The sequence below is a fragment of the Pseudochaenichthys georgianus genome, chromosome 22 (genome assembly GCF_902827115.2).
Source record: "Pseudochaenichthys georgianus chromosome 22, fPseGeo1.2, whole genome shotgun sequence".
In the NCBI taxonomy this organism is placed as follows: domain Eukaryota; kingdom Metazoa; phylum Chordata; class Actinopteri; order Perciformes; family Channichthyidae; genus Pseudochaenichthys; species Pseudochaenichthys georgianus.
Window position 1 is genome coordinate 18817532 of NC_047524.1, and position 23843 is coordinate 18841374.

The 23843-nt window shown below is 39.5% G+C and overlaps 1 protein-coding gene and 1 long non-coding RNA gene across 2 annotated transcripts; one reads left to right on the forward strand and one right to left on the reverse strand.

The window, feature by feature from the left end:
* Positions 1–8275: 8275 nt before the first annotated feature.
* Positions 8276–11607, reverse strand: LOC117467837 (uncharacterized). The gene is made up of 8 exons (XM_034111715.1): positions 11110–11607; positions 10912–11024; positions 10727–10833; positions 10479–10653; positions 10285–10399; positions 10132–10211; positions 9942–10030; positions 8276–9221 (listed from the first exon to the last, which is right to left on the reverse strand). Exons 1-8 carry the CDS (start codon positions 11554–11556, stop codon positions 8374–8376), a joined length of 1974 nt encoding a protein of 657 aa, XP_033967606.1. The 5' UTR covers positions 11557–11607; the 3' UTR covers positions 8276–8373.
* Positions 11608–23143: 11536 nt separating this feature from the next.
* LOC139436012 (uncharacterized) lies at positions 23144–23598 on the forward strand. Its single transcript, XR_011645218.1, has 2 exons — positions 23144–23229; positions 23451–23598. It is a non-coding gene; the product is annotated as an uncharacterized lncRNA (long non-coding RNA).
* Positions 23599–23843: the final 245 nt, after the last annotated feature.

The window sequence follows — 23843 nt, forward strand, 5'->3', positions numbered from 1 at the left end:
CCGGGCGTTTGCGAGAGAGTGGGGTTTTGAGCATGTCATGTCCTCACCGAGGCACCCAAAAGCTAACGGCAAAGCGGAGTCAGCTGTGAAAATTGTAAAGAGCCTGTGCAGAAGGGCAGACCGTGCCAAAGAGGACCCCTGGAGGGCCATATTGCATTGGAGAAATACGCCCACTGAGGGTATGCATTGCAGCCCAGCACAGCGGCTTATGTCGCGGAGACTGAGAACCCTTCTCCCTGTGGCCGACCAGCTACTGGTGCCTCAGGTCGTCATGGGTGTTCCTGACAAGCTGAAAATGAAACATCAAGCAGCAAAGCTGACATATGACAGATCAGCCAAGGATCTGCCGGAGCTGAACGTCGGCCACCCCATACGGATGAAGCCACTCCCAGGAGACAGGACGGGCAGATGGAGGAGAGGTGTGTGCCTTCAGCAGTTGGGACTCCGGTCCTATCTGGTCGGTGTGGAGGGGACCACGTATCGGCGCAACAGGGTTGATCTTCGACCAGCCGAGGCGGCCCTTCTCCAGCCGTCAGTTCTCCCAGAATCGGCCCCGGAGCAGCCTGCGAGTGGGGGGAGCGCCAGAGAGGTCGTTGGCGTCCCCGAGGAGTCTCCAAGGCCATCACCCCCGGGGTCGTCGCGCTCTTCCCCGCAGACTGGGGATACACCATGCCGTGAGTTACAGGGCCGGGCCATCTCCCGGAGCGGACGGCTGATTAGACCTCCTGACAGACTTGACCTCTAGGTCACGCACACATACACACACACACACACACACACACTTGGACTGTGCGCACTCAAACACACATGGAAGATAAAGATTGAAAAAAAAAAAAAAAAGGGGAAGTGGATTGATTGTGATTGATTGTTCTGAGTTTATTGCTGATGTGTTCGGATCCGGCTATTATTGAAGTGTCTCTGCTATGTGCACTATTTGTTGTTGAAATCATTTGATTAATGTTCTGATTGAAGGTCAACAGTTTAATGGCAGTATTGATCCTGTGTTGTTACTTAACAAAAGGAAGGGAGATGTTACAGGGTGGTTTAGGCTAGGTTGCAGCTCCACCCTGTGGACGTATTGTGCCTGTGTTATATATATATATCTGCCTCACGTGAATATACCTCAGTTGTATGATTGCCTGCTTAATGTGAATACACGGCGTTGAGACACAGCCTGAGTTGCCTTATTCATTAATGCACATACATCTACAAACACTGGTTGCTTTTTCTCTCAAATCTGGCAACAGAGTGGGCACAGTGTCTAATAGTAGCAGTAAGCTAACGAGAGTCTACGTTCAGCTGGTGACTCGGGAGTCGGGACAGAGAAAATGTCAGCAGTTTGGAAGTATTATCAAATTGAAAGCGAAGGCAGTGTAACAGCCAGATGCAATATTTTCAAGGCGGAGGTTCCGCGTGGTGGAAAGAACAGAGCAACGTTCAACACGACCAATCTAATACGCCACCTAAGAAACAAACAGCAACAACAACACGGCGAGTACACTAGGGCTGTACCCGAATATTCGTTCGTTGGAGCACGATTCGGGTTTCAATTTCGTTATTCGGAAATTCGTTTTTTCATTTTTTCCCCCGTTTTTTTTTTCAAATTGAATTTATTGAAATCTCCAATATCAACGTAAGAACTTGTGCCTCTTCGAGGGGTGCTAACACTTAACCATAAACGTTATCGTTTACTTTCTCCGTCTGTAGATATTACTTTTCTCCGTTAATCTCCGTCACGTTGTTTCCAAAGCAACAACAACTTCCTGTCAACAGCGCTACCTCTCCTTCAAAATAAAAGCATGTCCACAAATAGGAAGCCAAGCCAAATTACACTTAAGACATATACAACTGCAACGAAAGTAACAAACACAATGCGATATCGTTTTCAATTTCAAAGAACACAAATTGGGTTACATTAACAAATAACTATAAAACAACAATACTGTAGAATAACAACATTAATGCTGTGAATACACTGAAACACACGTGTTGAAGTGGTTCGCTGCTGATTACTATTGAATTGTGTTACTCCAGTAAGATGGAAATATAATACTTTGTTTATTCATGTTATGTTAAGCTGTTGTTGTTCATTGCATTATTACTAGACTAGTTAGTCTTAAGGCTAGAATTCTGCACTAAGCCACATTTTTATTTTATTTTATTATTTGTGACTGAATGTGAACTTGTGAAGCAAGTCAAGCTACCTCTTTCCAGTAGAGTTATTTTTGTTTTGTTACTGCACTATCTGCACTCAATTTGTTTACATGGTTATTTTGTGGTGGACCACTGATAAGCTTTATTTTGTTTTGATCCAATGCTGCACAACTGAACTGATCCAATACTGCTGTGAAAAAAAGAAGCTATATCCATGTTGGGTACTGTCATTTAAATAAAAAAAATAACCTTAAGGGACCCAAGCAACACACTCTCACTCCATAATCGTCCAGGAGCGACGTTTGGTCAGTGTCCGTGGCGTGCAGTTGTGACGCTCCTACAGTATATGATATGTCAATAAACCTTAGAAAATCTTGAAATCTTGAAAGGGATGTGCAAAATAGTCATTACATACAGTCTTTAATTAACTATTAGTAGAGAATAACGAGTAATGAATATACTTTATAGGGATCCTATTAATATCTAATAATAAAAATAATGAAATTCAATAACATGCTTTAACCACTAGGTGTCCCTTTATATCAGCTGTGCACCTTCATGGTGTAAATACAGCCTATCTACCAATTGGATCAAATATAAAAGTGAGCCGAATTAGTGTTGATACTGCAAGGAGACGTATTGTGTGAAAAGAAATGTAAGATGTTGTTTAATTGCTGATATATCAACACACTCTCACTCCCTAAGCGTCCAATAGCGACGTTTGGTCAGTGTCCGTGGCGTCCAATTGTGACGCTCCTAGGCTCCTTCAGCGTCATAAAGGGACGCAAATAGCTTTCAACTGATTGCAATGTATTCCCATCTGCGTCGGGATTTGACGCTCATGGAAGCACGGCATTCGTTTATGCCGGCTGCCCTTAAAAGCAATGTGAGCATCCATTCCCATTGGATAACGGAGAATTTTACACCCGGAAGTAAGTACTCCTCTTACTGTCGATTGATTTTACAGTGATATCTGCACTACTCATCGACTAAAAAACACCAGATTATCCTTGTTAATTACACAACATTGATTGGTTTAAATTGTGTACAATGCTTTTGTATTTTTCCCCTTCGATTCGGAGAAACAAATATGTTTTCTGAGTAAAGGATGGCAGAAGACACTACACTACCCAGAATCCCCAGCTATCGTTTGGCCTACACCATGTGCTCTGTTTGACAAACCCCGTTTTTTTCACCATTCATTCCGATGGCTGGCGTCTATGTCACGTGATCTTCAAATGTCTCCCTGCAGAAAAAGAAAACATGGCGGAACTTCGTTTTATTCTAGGTGTAAAATGACTATTTTAAAGTTAGTTTGGCCATTAAAATGCGTTTTGATGTCATTTGATGCGAGAAATATGAGTTGTTATTTCAGATTATGTGTGCAGTGGATGTACATGATCTTTAGTTTGCTAGTTATTACGAAGATTACTTCAGGAAATCGTGACGTTTTCATTGTTACCAAGGTGGTTGCTAGGGACGCTGCTATCGATATAATTTCTGTTATGTTGTGTAACTGTTTAATGGTGTTATCTTTATTGCTACCCCTTCCCCGTCAATGTATAGTGTTGGTCTACAGCCTAAACATATTAGTTTAACAAAATCCGCATCTAAAGATAGCCTACGTTATTTCCCCCCTGTGCAATTCCAGTCTCACATCTCAGAGCACATCGTCATTAACAAATACCGGAAACAGACCGAAATAATAATAATACCTTATTCCGAGTGTGCTTGCTTTTCTCTTTGAAAGTCATCACATAACGGCATTGTAATACACGGTTCGGCTGCATTACATATTACATATCTGCCGTAGTTCTGTATTTATAGAGCCCTGATGAGAAGACAAACATGAGGAACTGAAAACGTGACGTGGATCATAAATATATCAGCCATTAAACAACATCTTACATTTCTTTTCACACAATGCGTCTCCTCGCAGTATCAACACTAATTCGGCTCACTTTTATATTTGATCCAATTGGTAGATAGGCTATATTTACACCATAAAGGTGCACAGTTGATATAAAGAGACACCTGGTGGTTAAAGCATGTTATTGAATTTCAATATTTGTATTATTAGATATTAATACGATCCCTATAAAGTATATTCATTGCTCGTTATTCTCTACTAATTGTTAATTAAAGACTGTATGTAATGACTATTTTGCACATCCCTTTCAAGATTTCAAGATTTTCTAAGGTGTATTGACATATCATATAGGCCTACACAACTGTGGTGTAGTTCTGCACTGAATGAAAAACTTGGGTTGCAGGTTCCTCAATAGTGCATTACAAGACATCTATCAATATTTGTGCATACCTCCAGCAATGTTAACTATGTTGAAGCACTTATTTTAACTGATATTATACATAATGTATTATACTCTTATAGATGTATGTAGATATTTCATCTCCGGCCTTGTCAGGTATTGAACAATCAATAAATAAAGAACACAGAATTGTTGAATATAAAACACAGAATGTATGTGATTATACTAAATGATTTTCAAATAAACACAACTGCATATTTAACTGTTACACATGCTGATGTAACGCAAATGTTCCAACTTGGGATCAATAAAGTATATCTTATCTTAAGCTGATCGATGGCTACTGCCATATTTGCACAATGTGCCTCTGAACCTTGATAAGTGCATGTTTCAGGCTTATCAATTAATGTAATGTAATGTTATCACAGGGGTCACACACATAAGACCAGCTGTTAAATAAAGCTCGTCTGACCTTAGCTGGCATGTGGGTATATATAGTAATACTGCCCATAATGGGCACAAGCAATTTTCACCCATTTATTAATTATATGTTTTAAATGTGAGTGTTTCCTGTCCCCTAAACCTCCAGGGATGTACACAGTTTAATACTGGCAACTTCTTATTATGGGAAATACGAAAACGTCTTTTAAAACTACAACTCCCAGTAGAGACGTGCCATAGAGAACATGTTGCGAAACAGAATAGCCAGCATGTGTAGTTCTGGGGACGGGGTGGGGGAGGGGGGACGCGGTGGACCCGTTCAAATCCAGTTTTGGACAGTCTGCCGTGGTTCCATCCCATTTCAAGTGCTGTTCGAGAATCGGCTTAACCCTCGGAGCACACTCTCCAATCACAGAGCTTGAGGACTATCACGGGGTTTGTCAAGAGCACATGGTGTAGTCCAAACGATAGCTGGGGATTCTGGGTAGTGTAGTGTCTTCTGCCATCCTTTACTCCTGGGAATGGACGCTCACATTACCTTTAAGGGCAGCCGACATAAACGAATGCCGTGCTTCCATGAGCGTCAAATCCCGACGCAGATGGGAATACATTGCAATCAGTTGAAAGCTATTTGCGTCTCTTTATGACGCTGAAGGAGCCTAGGAGCGTCACAATTGGACGCCACGGACACTGACCAAACGTCGCTATTGGACGCTTAGGGAGTGAGAGTGTGTTGGATATATTTATGATCCACGTCACGTTTTCAGTTCCTCATGTTTGTCTAGAAGTCTTCTCATCAGGGCTCTATAAATACAGAACTACGGCAGATATGTAATATTCAATGCAGCCGAACCGTGTATTACAATGCCGTTATGTGATGACTTTCAAAGAGAAAAGCAAGCACACTCGGAATAAAGTATTATTTTTTTTAATGTTTTCGGTCTGTTTCCGGTATTTGTTAAGGACGATGTGCTGTGAGATGTGAGACTGGAATTGCACAGGGGAAAATAACATAGGCTATCTTTAGATGCTGATTTTGTTAAACTAATATGTTTGCGCTGTGGACCAACACTATACATTGACGGGGAAGGGGGTAGCAATAAAGATAACACCATTAAACAGTTACACAACATAACAGAAATAATATCGATAGCAGCGTCCCTAGCAACCACCTTGGTAACAATGAAAACGTCGCGATTTCCTGAAGTAATCTTCGTAATAACTAGCAAACTAAAGATCATGTACATCCACTGCACACATAATCTGAAATAACAACTCATATTTCTCGCATCAAATGACATAAAAATGGCCAAACTAACTTTAAAATAGGCATTTCCCACCGAGAATAAAACGAAGTTCGGCCATGTTTTCTTTTTCTGCAGGGAGAAATGTGAAGATCACATGACATAGACGCCAGCCATTGGAATGAATGGTGAAAAAAAACGGGGTTTGTCAAACAGAGCACATGGTGTAGTCCAAACGATAGCTGGGGATTCTGGGTAGTGTAGTGTCTTCTGCCATCCTTTACTCAGAAGTGCTCACATTGCCTTTAAGGGCAGCCGACACAAACGAATGCCGTGCTTCCATGAGCGTCAAATCCCGACGCAGATGGGAATACATTGCAATCAGTTGAAAGCTATTTGCATCCCTTTATGACGCTGAAGGAGTTAGGGCTGTCCCGAATACCATCTTTCGGGCTCCGGATATTCGGTAGTAATCAGCAGCGAATATTCGGTGCGGAAAGTTTTTTTGTTTTTATAAATAACGTTTTTTTTTTACAAAAGATTTTCATAACACGCTCCGAGACACCTGACAACATGCTGTTAAGCAGAAGTGCAGAAAGAGCATACTATTACGATTTATATTTATTTATTGTCTCAGTACTCGCATACATTAAAACTAAATGTGTCCTCTGCATTTAACCGAGCCGCAGTGCAGCGCCTGGGGACCAAATCTGGTTCCAAATTACGTTTTACAACCTGAAGATACAAAACACATATTATGTTATAACAACAATGCTTTTAATAACATAGCCGTAACAGTAGGCCTAACAGTGTAATACTTGTTACCGATACAGTAAACAGTATTTAAATAAATGAAGAACGAAAAATAAATGAACGAACTGTATGCCAATAATTGCCTTAGTCCCAGATGTTCCCACATTGCTCCTATTATTTTCACTATTCGGATCAAATTGAAAAACTAATATAAAAAAACAATTCGGTTGCTTGCTTGCAACTATTTTCCAAGCAAAGTAAGTGCACGATTTTATCATGTGTAACGTTACTGTTTAAACGGCGGATAAAGCAGCTTCATCATGGCAACTTGACAACAGCTAAGCTAAGCTAGGCTAGTACTTACAGCATCCGGTGACTTTTCAGAGTTGTTGTGCCACCGTGGTAGGCCAGTTTCTTGTCGCATATTTGGCACACTGCCTTCTTCTTACCATCGTCCAATTTAAAATGGTCCCACACAGCTGAAGTCTTCGGCATTTTGTGTTCAGGTGTGTGAAACGAGGTGAAGCGTGCCGTTTGCGTTTGTGACTGAGTGAACGCGATGTCAGGAGCACAGGCTGAGATTGTATATATTTCCGCATTTTAACAGTGCAATTCAAAAGTATAAATATAGTATAAGAATATGGAAATTCGCCTTTATTGATAGCATACATTTAGGAAAAAATTTGAATTGAAAATAAATAAAAAAACGAATATCCGAATAATGAAATTAAAACCCGAATAGTTGACCAACGAACGAATATTCGAATAGTCGAATATTCGGGTACAGCCCTAGAAGGAGCCTAGGAGCGTCACAATTGGACGCCACGGACACTGACCAAACGTCGCTCCTGGACGCTTAGGGAGTGAGAGTGGATCGCTTAATCATGTCCAAATATGTGTTCTCTAAAATCCCACATGTCTTTTTTATGATTAAAAGCTCTTTGTGGGTGCAATGAGATGTCACAGAACCAATGAGCAGACCTGCAAAGCAATATCTTTTCTGCTGCTTTTAGTTACTGATAATGGAGGCTTTGCCCTTTCTCAGTTGATGCTCAACAGTGGGATATTTCTGTATTGAACTATAATATATTTCAAACTGGTTTCAGACACTGTATTGTAAGAAATCATTTATAATGGAAAGAATAAAGATGTATGGACAGATCAAATCGTCAAATGGACTGATGAGCATCTTTTTTTTCTGATATTGATTCTTGCAATTTTTAGTTTCAGCTTCTTTCTTAAGCCTCAGGTATATGCAAGTAAAACTATGGCATTTCAGAGTTGACATTATTCTTAATTGTCATGGCTCGTTTGAATCAATGTTGAATATCAATACAAATCTTCCAGACATTTAAACACTGAGAACTTAAGTTCCTGCTTAGCATGTTTTTAATTCATGACAAATCCATCAGCTGCATTTTCATGTTTTTTATTGAAATAAATCAGAATATCCTACTATCATGGGGGTTACAGTCTTTGAGCAGAATACTGATCGATCCATTGACCCAATGCTACCTCCATGGGAAATACCAGGTACTCTCTCCATCATCTACGAAATCTTCTAGACTGTCGTCTTCCTCCCACTCCATCATCCTCTCATGCTCTTCACCTCCACCAGTATGCTTCCTCTCCTCCATCATCCTCTCATGCTCTTCACCTCCACCTGTATGCTTCCTCTCCTCCATCATCCTCTCATGCTCTTCACCTCCACCTGTATGCTTCCTCTCCTCCATCATCCTCTCATGCTCTTCACCTCCACCTGTATGCTTCCTCTCCATCCTCTCATGCTCTTCACCTCCACCTGTATGCTTCCTCTCCTCTTCCTCACTTTCAGAGGCCGGCAGGTGTGATTCTCTCTGTGGGACGACTTGTGATGTGAAGATTTCATCCAACTGCTCCCAATGACGTAAGACTTCAGCCTCCTCCTGATTCCAATGGGTCTCATCTTCTCCTCCTTTAAATTCCTCCTCCTCTTCACTTTCTTCTCGCCCTACAAACCCTGACCCATCCTCTTTTAACTGATGTGAATCCTTCACCTTCGACTCAACTGAAACCCTGTCCCTAAATCCTAACTCCTCTGAATCAGGTTCAGGCATCACTCCAAGGATAAACCCACTTCCTTCTTCATCCTCTTCAAACCCCTCCTTCTCCTCCTCTTCTTCATATGCGTAGTCTAGCTCTTCGTCGTAATCATCATAAGTCACTACATCATCACTTTCCAGCGGGGTCTCTTGACTGTGTAGCTTATCGGTGTCATGCATTGTGACATGGCCGACTCCGCTAATGCCGACTGGTAGAAGGTCATCTTCTGTCGTGTACGGCTGATCAGAGACCAGCAAAGACCCACTGCTGGAAAAACCTGAAATATAAAAGTTAAAAGTAGAAATGTGTTATCACTTTCATTGATATAACTTAAGGTAAGACATTAAAAAGTGCTTTTCGCATAACCTGGTCAATTTTGAGAGATTGGGATGTGTTGCTTCCATAACATGCCTTTCTCTAAAAACGAGTTGAAATAAAAACATCCAAAAATACACATTTAGGTGTTTATTTTCCTTTATTTCTTTTCCTAGATGAGTCCTAAAGTCACCAAAAGTTAGCAGAGCATTTTCCTAAAGAGTAATCTCCTGAGATATCTCAACTTCAACTTCACTATATTCCGAAGGATTGTACATTTTATTCCTAAAAACATGTCAAATATTAGATTTAGATTTTTGCAGTGTTACAAAGAGATATCGAAAATTCCCTCTGTAAAAACCTTTAACTACTATTGTGTCAATATAATTAAAAACATGTTAACACCCATGGTTTTATCCAAATGGTCACAATGCACACTTTCTTATTTCATGATAATACCTCATTTGCTTTGTCAAACATAAACATATTGTCTTAATGCACGTACACATCTGTAGGGTGTCCATTCTCCCATTCCACTTTTGGTGGGTCATATTAAGATAATTGTAAGCTAGTGATACAAACATGTTGCTTAGTGCCACTTAAAGTTACCACAACAATCCAATACATCCGAGTAGGAATGGGTGCATACTATCCATGTCTTAAAACAACAAAAAAGTCAAACCTTCCATCATGGCCCTCTGGAGTTTAGAGGGCACACACTGTGAATCACAGCAGTCACATATGGACTTGTCACCAGAGAGGGCCTTCCACCTGTCATGGCAAATGCAACACAAATATTCTCAATCCATGTGGAAACAGGTGAAAGACTACAGTCCTGTAATGGAAATGTAGTTTAAAGTGCCAAATCTCACCTGTCCTTTTTGTAGGTGCATGATTTGTGAGCAGGACCCGGGTCTTCAGATGAGACTAATAACTTGCAGTGAATATTAACCTAAAAAAGAAACTGGGTTAAGCCACAGCTAAAGAATAACTGGAGAATCCAGATAATGATAAACCACACTCACCTCCGAGTCAGGGTCTGCAGTGAACTGGAAGGCCTGGATGGAGAATCTCAGGGTCTTGTCTGTCCGAGAGACGAACCGAGACGCCCCCGGGTCGCTCTTACTGTCCAGCATACAGCTGTGGACAACAACAATATGACACTAGAACCCAAACCAAAAAATGTTTCTAAAAATGCACTACCGTCCACTTTTCTCACCCAAAATTGCCAATGATGCTGTATTTGAGGGATGATTTAGAGTCACTGGATGGTGAAGCATAGCAGCTATTGATGTACAGTTTTGAACCAGTTGAGAGATGAGATGCAGAGATCTGGAAATTAACCGTCTTTCCAAGCTGGTACACCCGTGACAGGGCAGGTGTGCTCCACAAATCTAAAACATAAATATATCAAATGAGATGGGGCCAGAAGCTCTTTATTCCTAGTCTACTGTTCTTTAAACATACCATCCATCAACTCCATCTGGAAGTCATTTGCATTTCCCTTCAGTTTTTTACGCATAACAGGAGTCTCCCAGGTGGGCTGCACTGTCAGCTTGTGCACATGGTGGTTCCTGGACATGGAGATAGTGAAAATCGAGCTTCCCCACACACACACAGACACAAGATGATGAAAAAAAGCTGAGACAAACCTTTGATAACGGCATTCAATGTCCACATCGATCCGCTGCGCTCTGGTTGGGAAACGTTTTGGCGAAGGCTCATAATGGAGTGTGAATTTGTAGAGCAGATAACCGGGGGGCGACTGTCAAAGTCCAAGAGGGGGTCAGACACTGAGATTTTAAGAGTATGCAGGGACAGAGACTGGAAACAAGCAACACAAATCTTACCTCCCGCACGGCTCCACACGCCGTCAGAGGGTACGTGAAGAGCAAGTCACCGTAGGGTCTGAGAACCCCGTTGCTTTTGCAGCCGCTGCCTAGTCTCAGCTCCTCTGCATTGGCACCATGGCCGTAGAAAACTGGTTTGACCCGCAAGACAAAGTCAGCCGTGGAGCAGGTGACAGAAACGTCTTGCAGGTAAGCAAAGTCCGACTGGAGCTTTTCCTCTGGACGCATAAACGCGGAAGTGAGTACAGACAATGGGGAAGGGATGGCAGGTAACTGGTGGGGGGGTTTTCTGTCGTCCGTCGTTAAATGTTTGACTGATTTGGATTGTTGCCGTTTAAAATGCGTTTTCCTTCTGGTGAATGGAGATTCATAAGTGTCCTGTGCGTAGCTGAGGATGCCAATTGATAAAACACTCCACATTATATAGATACACCACTTTGTTTTCATCGCAACAGACTGCTGTGCTGTCCTTCTACCTTTCCCTTCCCTTTCAATCTGCACGAGACGGTCAGCCACGGCTGGAGGTAATTAGGCACGAATATAAATCAGCAGCATAATGAATCAGCTTCATTTGGGTTTTTCAGTCAAAAGCAACTAGTGGAAGTTTCAATGTTTATTCGTGACTTAAAAATGTGTCTAACGATTAGAGTGAGTTTCATTTTAGAAAGATGATAAATTAAAGAGAAATAGGGGAAATGTATTTAACGTTTGTTGTGCAGTGAAAACGGAAGAGGAGGGGGGCCACATTAGATTTTTTTTTGGAAATCTGAACAAAAGTGAAAACAAATGTTAGTTCTGAGATTAAAGTCATAATTCTGAGAAATAAATCATATTTTACGGAGCCCCTAAAGGGACATGGAAAAAAAGAGAGAGAAAAAAAAAGTCGGAATAACATATAAAAAATATTAGAAAAAAAATAAAGTCAGGAAAACGGGTTCGTTTCTCTTTTTTTCTTGTTGAAAAAGTTACCGATGCACCAAGGAGGAAGTGGAACACACAGGAAACAACCATTTAATTGCAGACTGTTAGATTATGTGTACGTGGGGAAATGACAGTGCATACATTATTTGAGATATATTTCGAACTCAGACTTCATTTTATGGACATTTCGGCCAAGCCGTAGAGCTATTTGTTTAAGCACCGGATTGGCAAAACAGGAGTCTGTAAACCAGTCTGCTTTGATCTATGAATTCATGTTCGTGACTCTCAGAGAACCTGCTGCTGTTTTAAAGGGAAACACACACACACACACACACACACACACTTCGGACCCGGCGCCACGAGGGGGCAAAAGGGGGCATTGCCCCCTCAGTTGTATTCTTTGCCCCCTCACTTTGAGCATCATTCATCCATCAAAAAGTACGATAAATGTCACAATTATTAAATAACTTTAAATAATCATTTTCCCCAATATACGTTACTATGTTTGGATCAGATATGTGGGCAGGCAGTCAAGCAACGTGTAAAAAAGTCTCAACCCCAAGCAGGGGCTCCGTAAGGGGGTGAAAAGTTAGGACGATTCTAAGGGCCCGTGACTGACGGGGGCCCCAAAATGTTTAGAACATTAAGGAAAAAAATGTAAGTAGCCTTTCATCAATCCTCAATAATTAACATTAATAGAACGTTATATTGATAAAGTACTCACTAAACTTACGATTCATTTAACTTATTTTCTTCCAAAAGTTAATTACCCAAAGCCTCTGTACACCCCCTTCTATTTACATGTAATGGTTTGGTCCTGGGTTCGGCACCAGCACTTGTAGAGAGTGAAAGCATGTGAGGAGGGATGCTAGTACTTAGCCTAATGTCACCCAGTTTTTCACAAGAAAAGGTGTGGTCCATGAGTGGTGGAAATTAGTCTGTTAACAGCTAATGTTTTTTTTTTTACTAAGCTGACATTAAGTAGGCTACTGTTAATATCTTTACAGACAATTCAGAGGTTTTTCATTTCACTGCTCTTTTAGCTGACATTTAAAGGTGGGGTAGGTAATTCACTTCAGAAACACTTTTTGTTATATTCCATGGAATGCTCTTAACATCCCGATAGCAATGAATATATTAAATGCGTTGACAATAAATACATACAAACATTTCATCTGTGGAAGCCGTCGCGCTGTAAAAAGCACGACCAATCATCTGAGCCGGCCGTCTAAAATAACTGGATGACCTACCTGCCTGTCAGACTTCTATCTGTGCACAAACCTATCTCGTGCACTCATTGGTCATGTGCGCGTTTGTGTGTGTTGGAGGAGGGGCTCTGTAAGGAAGTCTGAAGGAAGGGGAAGATTTTTTTTGGTTGTAAACTTTCAGATTCTAGTGCACTCGAGCTGGTTTCTCCATTCTTACCTCCCTACCTTTAATAAATGCAGGCACATTTTTAGCGCCTATTCATACTAAATCAGTTGTCCCTCCCCCTGGTGCCAGGACCAACAGATCCATCTCTAGGCTCAGCAGCCCTGTCCCCCCATAATGCTGAACCTGAACCAGCTTTTCTCCCAACTGAAGGAGGTGAGCTGCATTGTGTTGATTGACATGCCGCTTAACATATTTGAAGAGAGACTGGAATACAAAAAAAAATCTAATTTTAATTATACATTTCAAACACAGTATTTTCCCACATAGCCAATGATCTACATAAAACAAAAAACTACTTTTAGTCTATTTGGATGATGGACAGTTTGAAGCGCTGAGTGATCAGTCTATATTAGGTATACAAAATGTTAATCATCGACATTTTGGTTATGATATTAATACTAATGTTATTATATTAAAGCAGGGGTGGGGAACCTCCAGCCCCCGGGCCGTATACGGACCGCTAGACCATTTGGTACGGCCCTCGAGGTAATTTATAAACAAAGTGGCCTGTGCCTGGTGGTGGGGCCCAATGTGATATATTTTCATGGGGCCCAAAATCCCAGGCGGCGCCCCTGACCCCAAGTGAGCTTGTAGTTAACATGTGTGCTTAGCTGTAAACACAGTCCACAGACCAAAACGTCTCCGTTTTCCGTGCAAAGTCTTCGGTGGCCGTTACCCGGTTGAAACTCCGGAATGTGCATTAAAAAACATAAAGCAAGGTGAAATAAAATGTTACATGATGTCAGTAAAAACCAACAAGTCCTCCAACTCATACGACCAAATGGGTCGATTGTTCAAGCCCTTATTACGACCAAATATGTCGTTTGTTCAAGCGCTTAATACGACCTATAATTACGTTTTAAAATGGTCGGCCTCTAGTGCTCCCGTTGAATGCAAACGTTACAGAGCGTTGTTTATTCACAGATAACCCTCTCTGTAAAATCCTAAATTATAGGATAGTTTAGCCATTAAAACGCTTTATGATTAGATTTCTAGCGAGAAGTATATATTGTACTTTTAGAATCCATGTCCAGTCGATATGTAGGATCTATAGTTTGATAGATATTACGAAGATGATTTGAGGTTTCATCAGGAGAACGTGTATATGCGGCAAGCTTCCATGTAAAGTTACGGGTTGAAAACAGTATTTCCGGTCTCGACGTTTTCATAATAAAACCAATGATCAAATGATTTAACAGTGATATCTGCAGTACTCATCCACTAAAAAACATCAGTTTATCCTAGTTAATTATACGACATTAATTGGTTTAAATTGTGTACAATGCTTTTGTGTTTTTCCCATAGGTTTTTCTCTTTCGATTCTGAGAGACACATTTCTTTTTTCAGAGGTTTTGATAGGCTAAAATCACGCCGCAATGCACGTCGGGATATGATGTTTATGTGATATGAAATCGGAAAACATTTAAAAAAAAAAATAATAATACTTTATTCCGAGGGTTCTTGCTTTTCTCTTTGAAAGTCATCACATAACGGCATTGCATTACACGGTTCGGCTGCATTCAATATTACATATCTGCCCTAGATATGTATTTATAGAGCCCTGATCAGAAGACCTTTTGACAAACTGGAAGAGATGCCGCCAAAACTGAATACGTGACGTGGACCATAAATATATCAACAATTAAACAACATCTTCCATTTCTTTTCACACAATACGTCTCCTTGCAGTATCAACACTAATTCGGCTGACTTTTATATTTGATCCAATTCGTAGATAGTCTGTATTTACACCATAACGGTGCACAGCTGATAGAAAGGGACTTTTTTGTAGTTTTTAAAGATATTACTGATTTTCTGAACTACCTTTCCAACTCCTCATGCAGTTGACTGTTACAGGTCTATACAAGTTCATGGTACAATGCATAAGCTTCACATCGAGAGACTGAAACTGTATTTTCCTTTAACGTTCTGTTTTAATTTCACAATAAAGTTTATAGTCATATTATGTTTGATATTATTATGTTTTATTAACTAGACCACTGGTCTATACCGCACCGCCTAGTGGTTAAAGCACGTTATTGAATGTAGTTGTTGAATAAGTTATATTTGATGAAAACATTTAAATATTAAGAGTAGCCTACATACAAAATAGGGGTCAATGATAGAAATATAGAATAGAAAATATCAAGAAGATACTGTAGTGATCTCTACAATAAAACAGTTTAGTGCAGGACGTCCAAATATATTAACAGGAGGATGTGCAAAACAGACAAACTGATAAGGCTGAATTTTACTCAGGTGTAACTAAAGTCTGATTTAAGGGTTGTTTATATTTCACATCATTAATCAGAATCTGCAAAGTAACAAAAATAAATGTAGTAGAGTAAAAATACCAGGTTAACCTCTGAATTGTAGTGGAGTAGAACAAAGTAATACATGCTGCTGTAACAAAAACATTTCCCAACTTGGGATCAACAAAGTATCTTATCTTAAGATGATCGATGGCTACTGCCATATTTGCTAAATGTGCATCTGAACCTTGACACAACCCTGTCTCCTAAAAATTACGTTCCCACAGAACTAAACTGCATTCTCAATTACATTTAGCTAGAAACGTATTTTCTCCCACGTTACGTTTGTTATGAACGTATCTCAAATACGTTTATTTTCTACATATCTTCTAGAAGCATATTTTCTTCAACGTTACGTTAGTTATGAACGTATCTTAAATACGTTTATTTTCTACATATCTTTGCCATTTATTGTCTTGCTTATAATAATGATAATAGTTATTTATAAATATCATTTTAGAGCACGCGTTTGAAATCGAGAATCGGGCTCGATATATGGTTAAATTAAAATCAGTAGGCGAGGCTGTAATTTCGCCAGCTGTTACTCTCATGAGCGAGGCAGAACATAATAGTTGTAACATGCCAAAAAGCTGCGGTGTCGTTTATTGCACCTCAAACATTAAAACAAATCCAGAGTTACGTGTTTCTGTACTTCAGTAACAGAAGATCTCTGTGGCTTCAGGCTTGATCGCCGTTCAAATGACAGCGCTGGTTTCCCCAAAAGTGGGCGGGGCTGTAAAGTGAAGTAGATTTTACTCATCTATTATTCAAAACCATTCTATTTATTCTAACGTAAATTACATGCCAGTGTTTTATCTTTTATTTATTTGTTTTTATTTTAAATCGTATAATGTCGGACTTTTTTCCGTCTGTGAGGAAAAGAAATGGGGCTCAGAGCCTCAAAATACTGAAATCTGTATTTTTTAAAATCTTTTCCTTCTAATTTGTTATTCTTTTCTAAATAACACACTGTTATTTACTCAACAATAACACACAATTATCCTTGTTTTTATTTATTCATTTAATTCTATAATCTTGGGCTTTTTAGCCGTAAATAAAGTCACCGGAAACAGACGGGACATTTTGAGCGATACACACCACACACCCACTAAACTGATTACCCAAGATCCTCAGCTTGAAGCTTGTTGATTGGATGTTTTAGCCGCAATGCACGCTGGGATATGGTGTTGATATGATATGGAGATATGATATCCGACAACGAAAAATAAAATAATACCTAATTCAGAGTGTGCTTGCTTTTCTCTTTGGAAGTCATCACATAACGGCATTGTAATATACGGTTCGGCTGCATTAAATATTACACATCTGCCGTAATTCTTTATTTATAGAGAGAGACAAACAGGAGAACTGCTGCCAAAACTGAATACTTGACGTGGATCATAAATATATCAACAATTAAACATCTTCAATTTCTTTTCACAAAATACGTCTCCTTGCAGTATCAATAGTAATTCGGTTGACTTTTATATTTGATCCAATTGGTATATAGGTTATATTTACACCATAACGGTGCACAGCTGATAGAAAAGGACGTGTAGTTTTGAAAGATATTACTGATTTTCTTTGAATATAAGAATCTAAATACTGAGTTGAGAGAATAGTCAGGGGATTTGGGTGATGGGAGACACATCTATGGAATCACAATTTCAATAGCTTACCATTAAATGACGGATAGCCTATGCCTTTCTGTCTGTGATGTTCTACAAATCAGATATTAATGTGTAGAAGTAAAACAAGAGAAATAGTATAGCAATATCCTGTAAAATTATGTAAAAACATGAATAAAACTACACATCTTCAGATGTTATACATAAGTGTCTACACTAATAATACAAAGTTATTATTAATATGCTGTGTGTACCTTGTGTGCACCGCCTAGTGGTTAAAGCATGTTATTGAATTATTTTTGTTGAATAATCTTATTTGATTAAAACAATATTAAGAGTACATACTTTCATAGGGGGAAAGTAGAAGGTCAATGATAGAAATATAGAATATAAAAAATCAAGAAGATACTATAAGTGATCTCTACAATAAAACAGTTTAGTGCAGGATGTACAAAGATATTAATATGAGGATGTGCAAAACAGAAAAACGAATTAACCTTTATTAACACATTAAAGAATACTTTAGGTTAAGGTCTTCTTTTAAACAAGAGAAAAGCTCTGGGGGTATCTATCTACAGATAAATATTAAGCCTGACAAAGTACTTAACGTCTAAAATATTGCTTTCCTGCAATGCTAACTATGTTGAAACACTTATTTTAACTGATATTATACACATTAATTATACTCTTATGTATGTAGATAGAATAAGAAATGTGCAGAATATGACAGTTTAATGGTGGAGGTATACACATATTGATAGATGTCTTGTAATGCACTGTTGAGGAACCTGTGACCCAAGTTTTTCATTCATTGCATAACTACACCGTAGTTGTGTATGATATGTTTAATGGTGGAGGTATACAGTACACACATATTGATAGATGTCTGTTGAGGAACCTGCGACCCAAGTTGTGTATAAGATCAATACACCTTAGAAAATCTTGAAATCTTGAAAGGGATGTGCAAAATAGCCATTATACAGTTTTTAATTAACTATTAGTAGAGAATAACGAGTAATGAATATACTTTATAAAGATCTGCAGATAAATGTTTAGTCTTCTCAAGCACCAACTATCAAATATCTCTCCTGAATGTTGGCACTTGACAATCACCTTCCCTGAATTGTATTCAGGTGTAACTAAAGTCTGCTTTAAGGGTTGTTTATATTCCACATCATTAATCAGAATCTGCAAAGTAACTAAACTAAATGTAGTGAAGTAAAAATACCAGGTTAACCATTATGGATACAAGCGATTTTCACCCATTTAGTAATTACATGTTTTAAATGTGTACACACCAATGTGTTTCCTATCGCCTAAACCTCCAGCGCTGTACACAGTTTAATACTGTCAACTTCTAAATTTGGGGAAAACGTCTTTTAAAACTACAATTCCCAGTAGAGACGTGCCATAGAGAACATGTTGCGAAACACAATAGCCAGCATGTGTAGTTCTGGTGGGGCGTTCGAGTCCAGTTTTGAATAGTCTGCCGTGGTTTCGTTCCATTTCAAAGAGCTTGACGCTCGGTAACCTTGGCGCAACATCACGGGGTTTGTCAACGGGACTGTAGTCCCAAACGATAGCTGGGGATTATGGGTAGTGTAGTGTCTTCGGCCATCCTAAATCTCGAAATGTCCCGTCTGTTTCTGGTGACTTTATTTACGGCTAAAAAGCATGCTAAAATGCCCAAGATTATAGAATTAAACGAATAAATAAAAACAAGGATAATTGTGTGTTATTGTTGAGTAAATAACAGTGTGTTATTTAGAAAAGAATAACAAATTAGAAGGAAGAGATTTTAAAAAATACCGATTTCAGTATTTTGAATCTCTAAACCCCGTAGGCTTGTTTGAGACAAGCAAGACCTGCGCAGACCTGCGCAGTTGCGATCAACGTCTTGCTAGTGCGTTGCATGATGGTTAGTCATTTTGTCCGACTTGCTCTGGAGGCTCGCCCACATGAGACTTTGAAATCTCGCGGGACAAAGACGCCCGCAGCCTTGAGAGCGAGGCGAGGCGAGTTGGCGCAGTTGCTCTCCACGAGCTGCGGAAGCGAAATGCTTGATGGGAAACGGCTCGCTGGTATCTCGAGCTGAGCGCTCATTGGTGGTTTTTACCACGTGCTGCTGATGAAACTCTCCAATTGGCTAGCAAAAGTTTGTTGTTGTTTTGTGTCAGTTTTACGTCGCCACATCCATTCCCATTTTTCATCATTGTTCCACAATGTTTATCATCATGAAATTAATATCTATATATTTTATACTATACTGCTTACCGTTTTCATACTTTATATATCTTAGCATATTCATACACACTGTTCATACTGCTCACAGGCTGATATCTAGTGTATTCATACCCCACTGTTCATACTGCTCACAGGCTGATATCTAGTGTATTCATTCATACCCCACTGTTTATTCATCATTCAATTCATTCTATATGTTATTCTGTAGATTGTGTACATTACTTTCCACTTCACTGCTTGTTGCACCTGGTTATAAGCTAAACTGCATTTCGTTGTCTCAGTACCTGTAATATGTGCAATAACAATAAAGTTGAATCTAATCTTGAGCAGAAACAAATGTATTTACTTAGTACATATCTGACATTAACGATTAAACACATGTGTGCATTCTTTATAAATGCAAACCGAGTCAAGCCGTTTGCAATCCGCCAAAAAACCGAGAGAAGAAGAAAAAGATGAAGAAGCTGACTCCGAGCTGTCCGACTTCAGGCGAGCTTTTTGAGACCTCCCCCGGCTGCGATCGGCTACTCTCGTCTACTTTCGAGGCGAGCCGCATCGCGTCTCAAACAAGCCTCATTTATTTTCCTCAAAGACGACAAAAAAAGTCCGACATTATACGATTTAAAATAAAAACAAATAAATAAAAAGATAAAACACTGGCATGTAATACGTTAGAATAAATAGAATGGTTTTGAATAATAGATGAGAGTAAAATCTACTTCACTTTACAGCCCCGCCCACTTTTGGGGAAACCAACGCTGTCATTTGAACGGCGATCAAGCCTGAAGCCACAGAGCTCTTCTGTTACTGTCCTTTCTTCTTAGAGGAAGTACAGAAACACGTAACTCTGGATTTGTTTTAATGTTTGAGGTGCAATAAACGACACAGCAGCTTTTTGTCATGTTAAAACTATTATGTTCTGCCTCGCTCATGAGAGTAACAGCTGGCGAAATTACAGCCTTGCCTACTGATTTTAATTTAACCATATATCGAGCCCGATTGTCGATTTCAAAGGTGTGCTCTAAAATGATATTTATAAATGACTATTATCATTATTATAAGCAAGACAATAAATGCAAAGATATGTAGAAAATAAACATATTTAAGATACGTTCATAAGGAACGTAACGTGGGAGAAAATACGTTTCTAGAAGATATGTAGAAAATAAACGTATTTGAGATACGTTCATAACGAACGTAACGTGGGAGAAAATACGTTTCTAGCTAAACGTCATTGAGAATGCAGTTTAGTTCTGTGGGAACGTAATTTTTAGGAGACAGGGTTGCTTGACAAGTGCATGTTTCAGGCTTATCAATTAACAACAGGAGGGGTCATAGACATAAGACCAGCTGTTAAATATAGCTCTTCTGACCTTAGCTGTCATGTGGGTATATTAATGCTGCCCATTATGGACGCAAGCAATTTTCACCCATGTATTAATTATATGTTTTAAATGTGATAACACCAATGTGTTTCGTATCCCCTAAACCTCCAGGGATGTATACAGTTTAATACTGGCAACTTTTAATTGTGGGAAATACGAAAACATCTTTTTAAAACTACAATTCCCAGTAGAGACGTGCCATAGAACATGTTGCGAAACACACAATAGCCAGCATGTGTATTTCTGGGGGTGGAGGGCTGGGCTGGACCCGTCCAAGTCCAGTTTTGGATAGTCTGGCGTGGTTCCATTCCATTTCACTCGGCATAACCTTGTCGCACTGCCACTCCAACATCCAATCACAGAGCATGAGGGCTAATCACGGGGTTTGTAAAGCAAGGCGGATGTTGTAGTCCCAAACGATAGCTGGGGATTCTGGGTAGTGTAGTGTCTTCGGAAACTCTGTAGTGTCTAAACTCCGAAAAAACTATTTGTTTCTCCGAATCGAAGGTTAAAAACACAAAAGCATTGTACACAATGTAAACCAATCAATATTGTGTAATTAACAAGGATAAACTGATGTTTTTTAGTGGATGAGTAATGGAGATATCACTGTGTAATCATTTGCCAGTGTGGGGAATACTTCCGGTTTTATTATGAAAACTTCGAGACCGGAAATACTGTTTTCACCCACGCTAACTTTACATGGAAGCTGCCCCATATACAGTACAGTACACGTTCTCCTGGCGAGACCTCAAATCATCTTCGTATATCTATCAAACTGTAGATCCTACACATCCACTGGACGTAGATTATAAAAGTACAATATACACTTCTCGCTAGAAATCTAATAAAAAAGCATTTTAATGGCCAAACTATTCCACAATTTAGTATTTTCCAGAGAGGGTTATTTGTGAATAAACGACCCTCCGGAGCGTTTGCAATCGACAGGAGCATGTTGTTTCTTACACGACCACTAGTGGTGCTACACTTTAAAACGTGACTCTGGGTCGTATTTAGCTGCTGAACAATCGACCTATAGAGAGGCGAAGTCACGCCCATCTACTTCCGGCCCATGGGACCCCGGAAGCGAAAAATTAACATTGAATTCAATGGAGAGAGAAAACGTATCTTTTGATCCCGTTTGAATTGTGCCACGAACTACACATATGATGTTTGTCAATCTTAAACAATAAGTTCCATGTCAAAAAAGTCACATTTTGTCGTAAAACTGTTGAAATATAAGACTATGAAAAATACGCGACTACAAATCCCAAATCCCATTCTGGTTGCGACTCGTAATTAAAGCGAAGAAGAAGAAGAAGAAGAAGATCTCATAACTGATTATTCCCTCCAATAAATAAGAGATTGCTAAAAATAAATTCACTTTTACAAGATGCCTGTGTGCTTTGTACCAGGTTGTAATCACATAAGTGATCATACTTATAGATCATAGCTCGTTCTATCGCTTCCCGTCTGATGAAAGGACCAGGAGTCGTTGGACCAAACATATCAGGTAATACACATGTTGTGCATGGAACACAGTCAAGCTAGCTACATAGCTAGTAGCGAGCACGTTAGTTAGCATCACATTACTTAGCCTTGTCATTTGTATTAGCCTTAACATGAAGTGAACCCAAATGTTAAACAGTAAGAGTAGTCATGATGCTAAGTATTTTGTGAAACATTTGAAGAGGAGCCTATCGCTCCCTCCACCAGGTGCTAAGGGGGCGGGAGGTAGGCTAACGGCAGATTAGCATCTGCGATCTTTTCTACTTAATGCTATCTGCTCAAATGGTTAACATTGAACATTAAAAGATCAGGCAGTTCAGGGAGAGTCGAAGGAAGGAAGGCAGGCAGGCAGCTTTGCATGACATTTATTTATTTATAGAAGGACCATGCATACAAAAACATTAATCTCAGCAAAGAGAAGAGATGCAATATGCCAGATTATAGCTAATAGCTAATTTCCATCTGTGGTCCATTCTTCTGGACGTGTTTCATTGTGATGATAGTGAGTCAATCTGTTTGTTGGAAAGACAGTAGTTGAGTGATTACTGATAGAACATTATTAAAAGAGATAATTATTTAAAGTGTTGTTACTGACCTTTTTCTCTTTTATTTTCTTTACCTCACCTGTAACTGCTGAGACCCTGAGGAACATGCACACTGACCTGCTCTGGCAACCTGATTTCCACTGTACGTAATAGTATTTGGTTATGGTATATTATTTATATACATCAAAGGCACAATGCACCCCCCAGAGACACATATGTATTGAGTGTGATATTGTGCATAGGTCAAGTGAAATCATCTTTACATACTAGAAAACTGTAGGAGCGGCAACTTGTTTTGAAATTGAATTTTTAATATCCGATAATGAAGTTGATCTGTTTTCTTTTATTCTTCTCTCTTCCCAGCTCCATCCATCACCGTGCTCTGTTCCTGCAGGTCCTGCTTGCTAATCAATGCTTTATTTTTTTACACAATTACAAACAAAGTCAATGTATTGTATGACATGAAGTTGTGCTTCATTCGGAGTCAATAATAAATTCATTCTGCCTTCAACTGCACAATGATTGTGGACTGCACCGACATCCATGTAGCTGCCCCCCCCAGTAAGATGAACCAAGCAAAGAGGGTCAACATCATGCCCAAGGACATCCAGCTGCATCCGCGGAGAGAGGGCTTAGACTGACCTGAGACCAGCACACCCAAACACAACGGCTCTTTTAAGAGCCACCTACAGTTTCAAAGAGTTGCAATCCTACGTTATTATAATGATTAAACTGGTTCATGTGTCACTTAGTTTA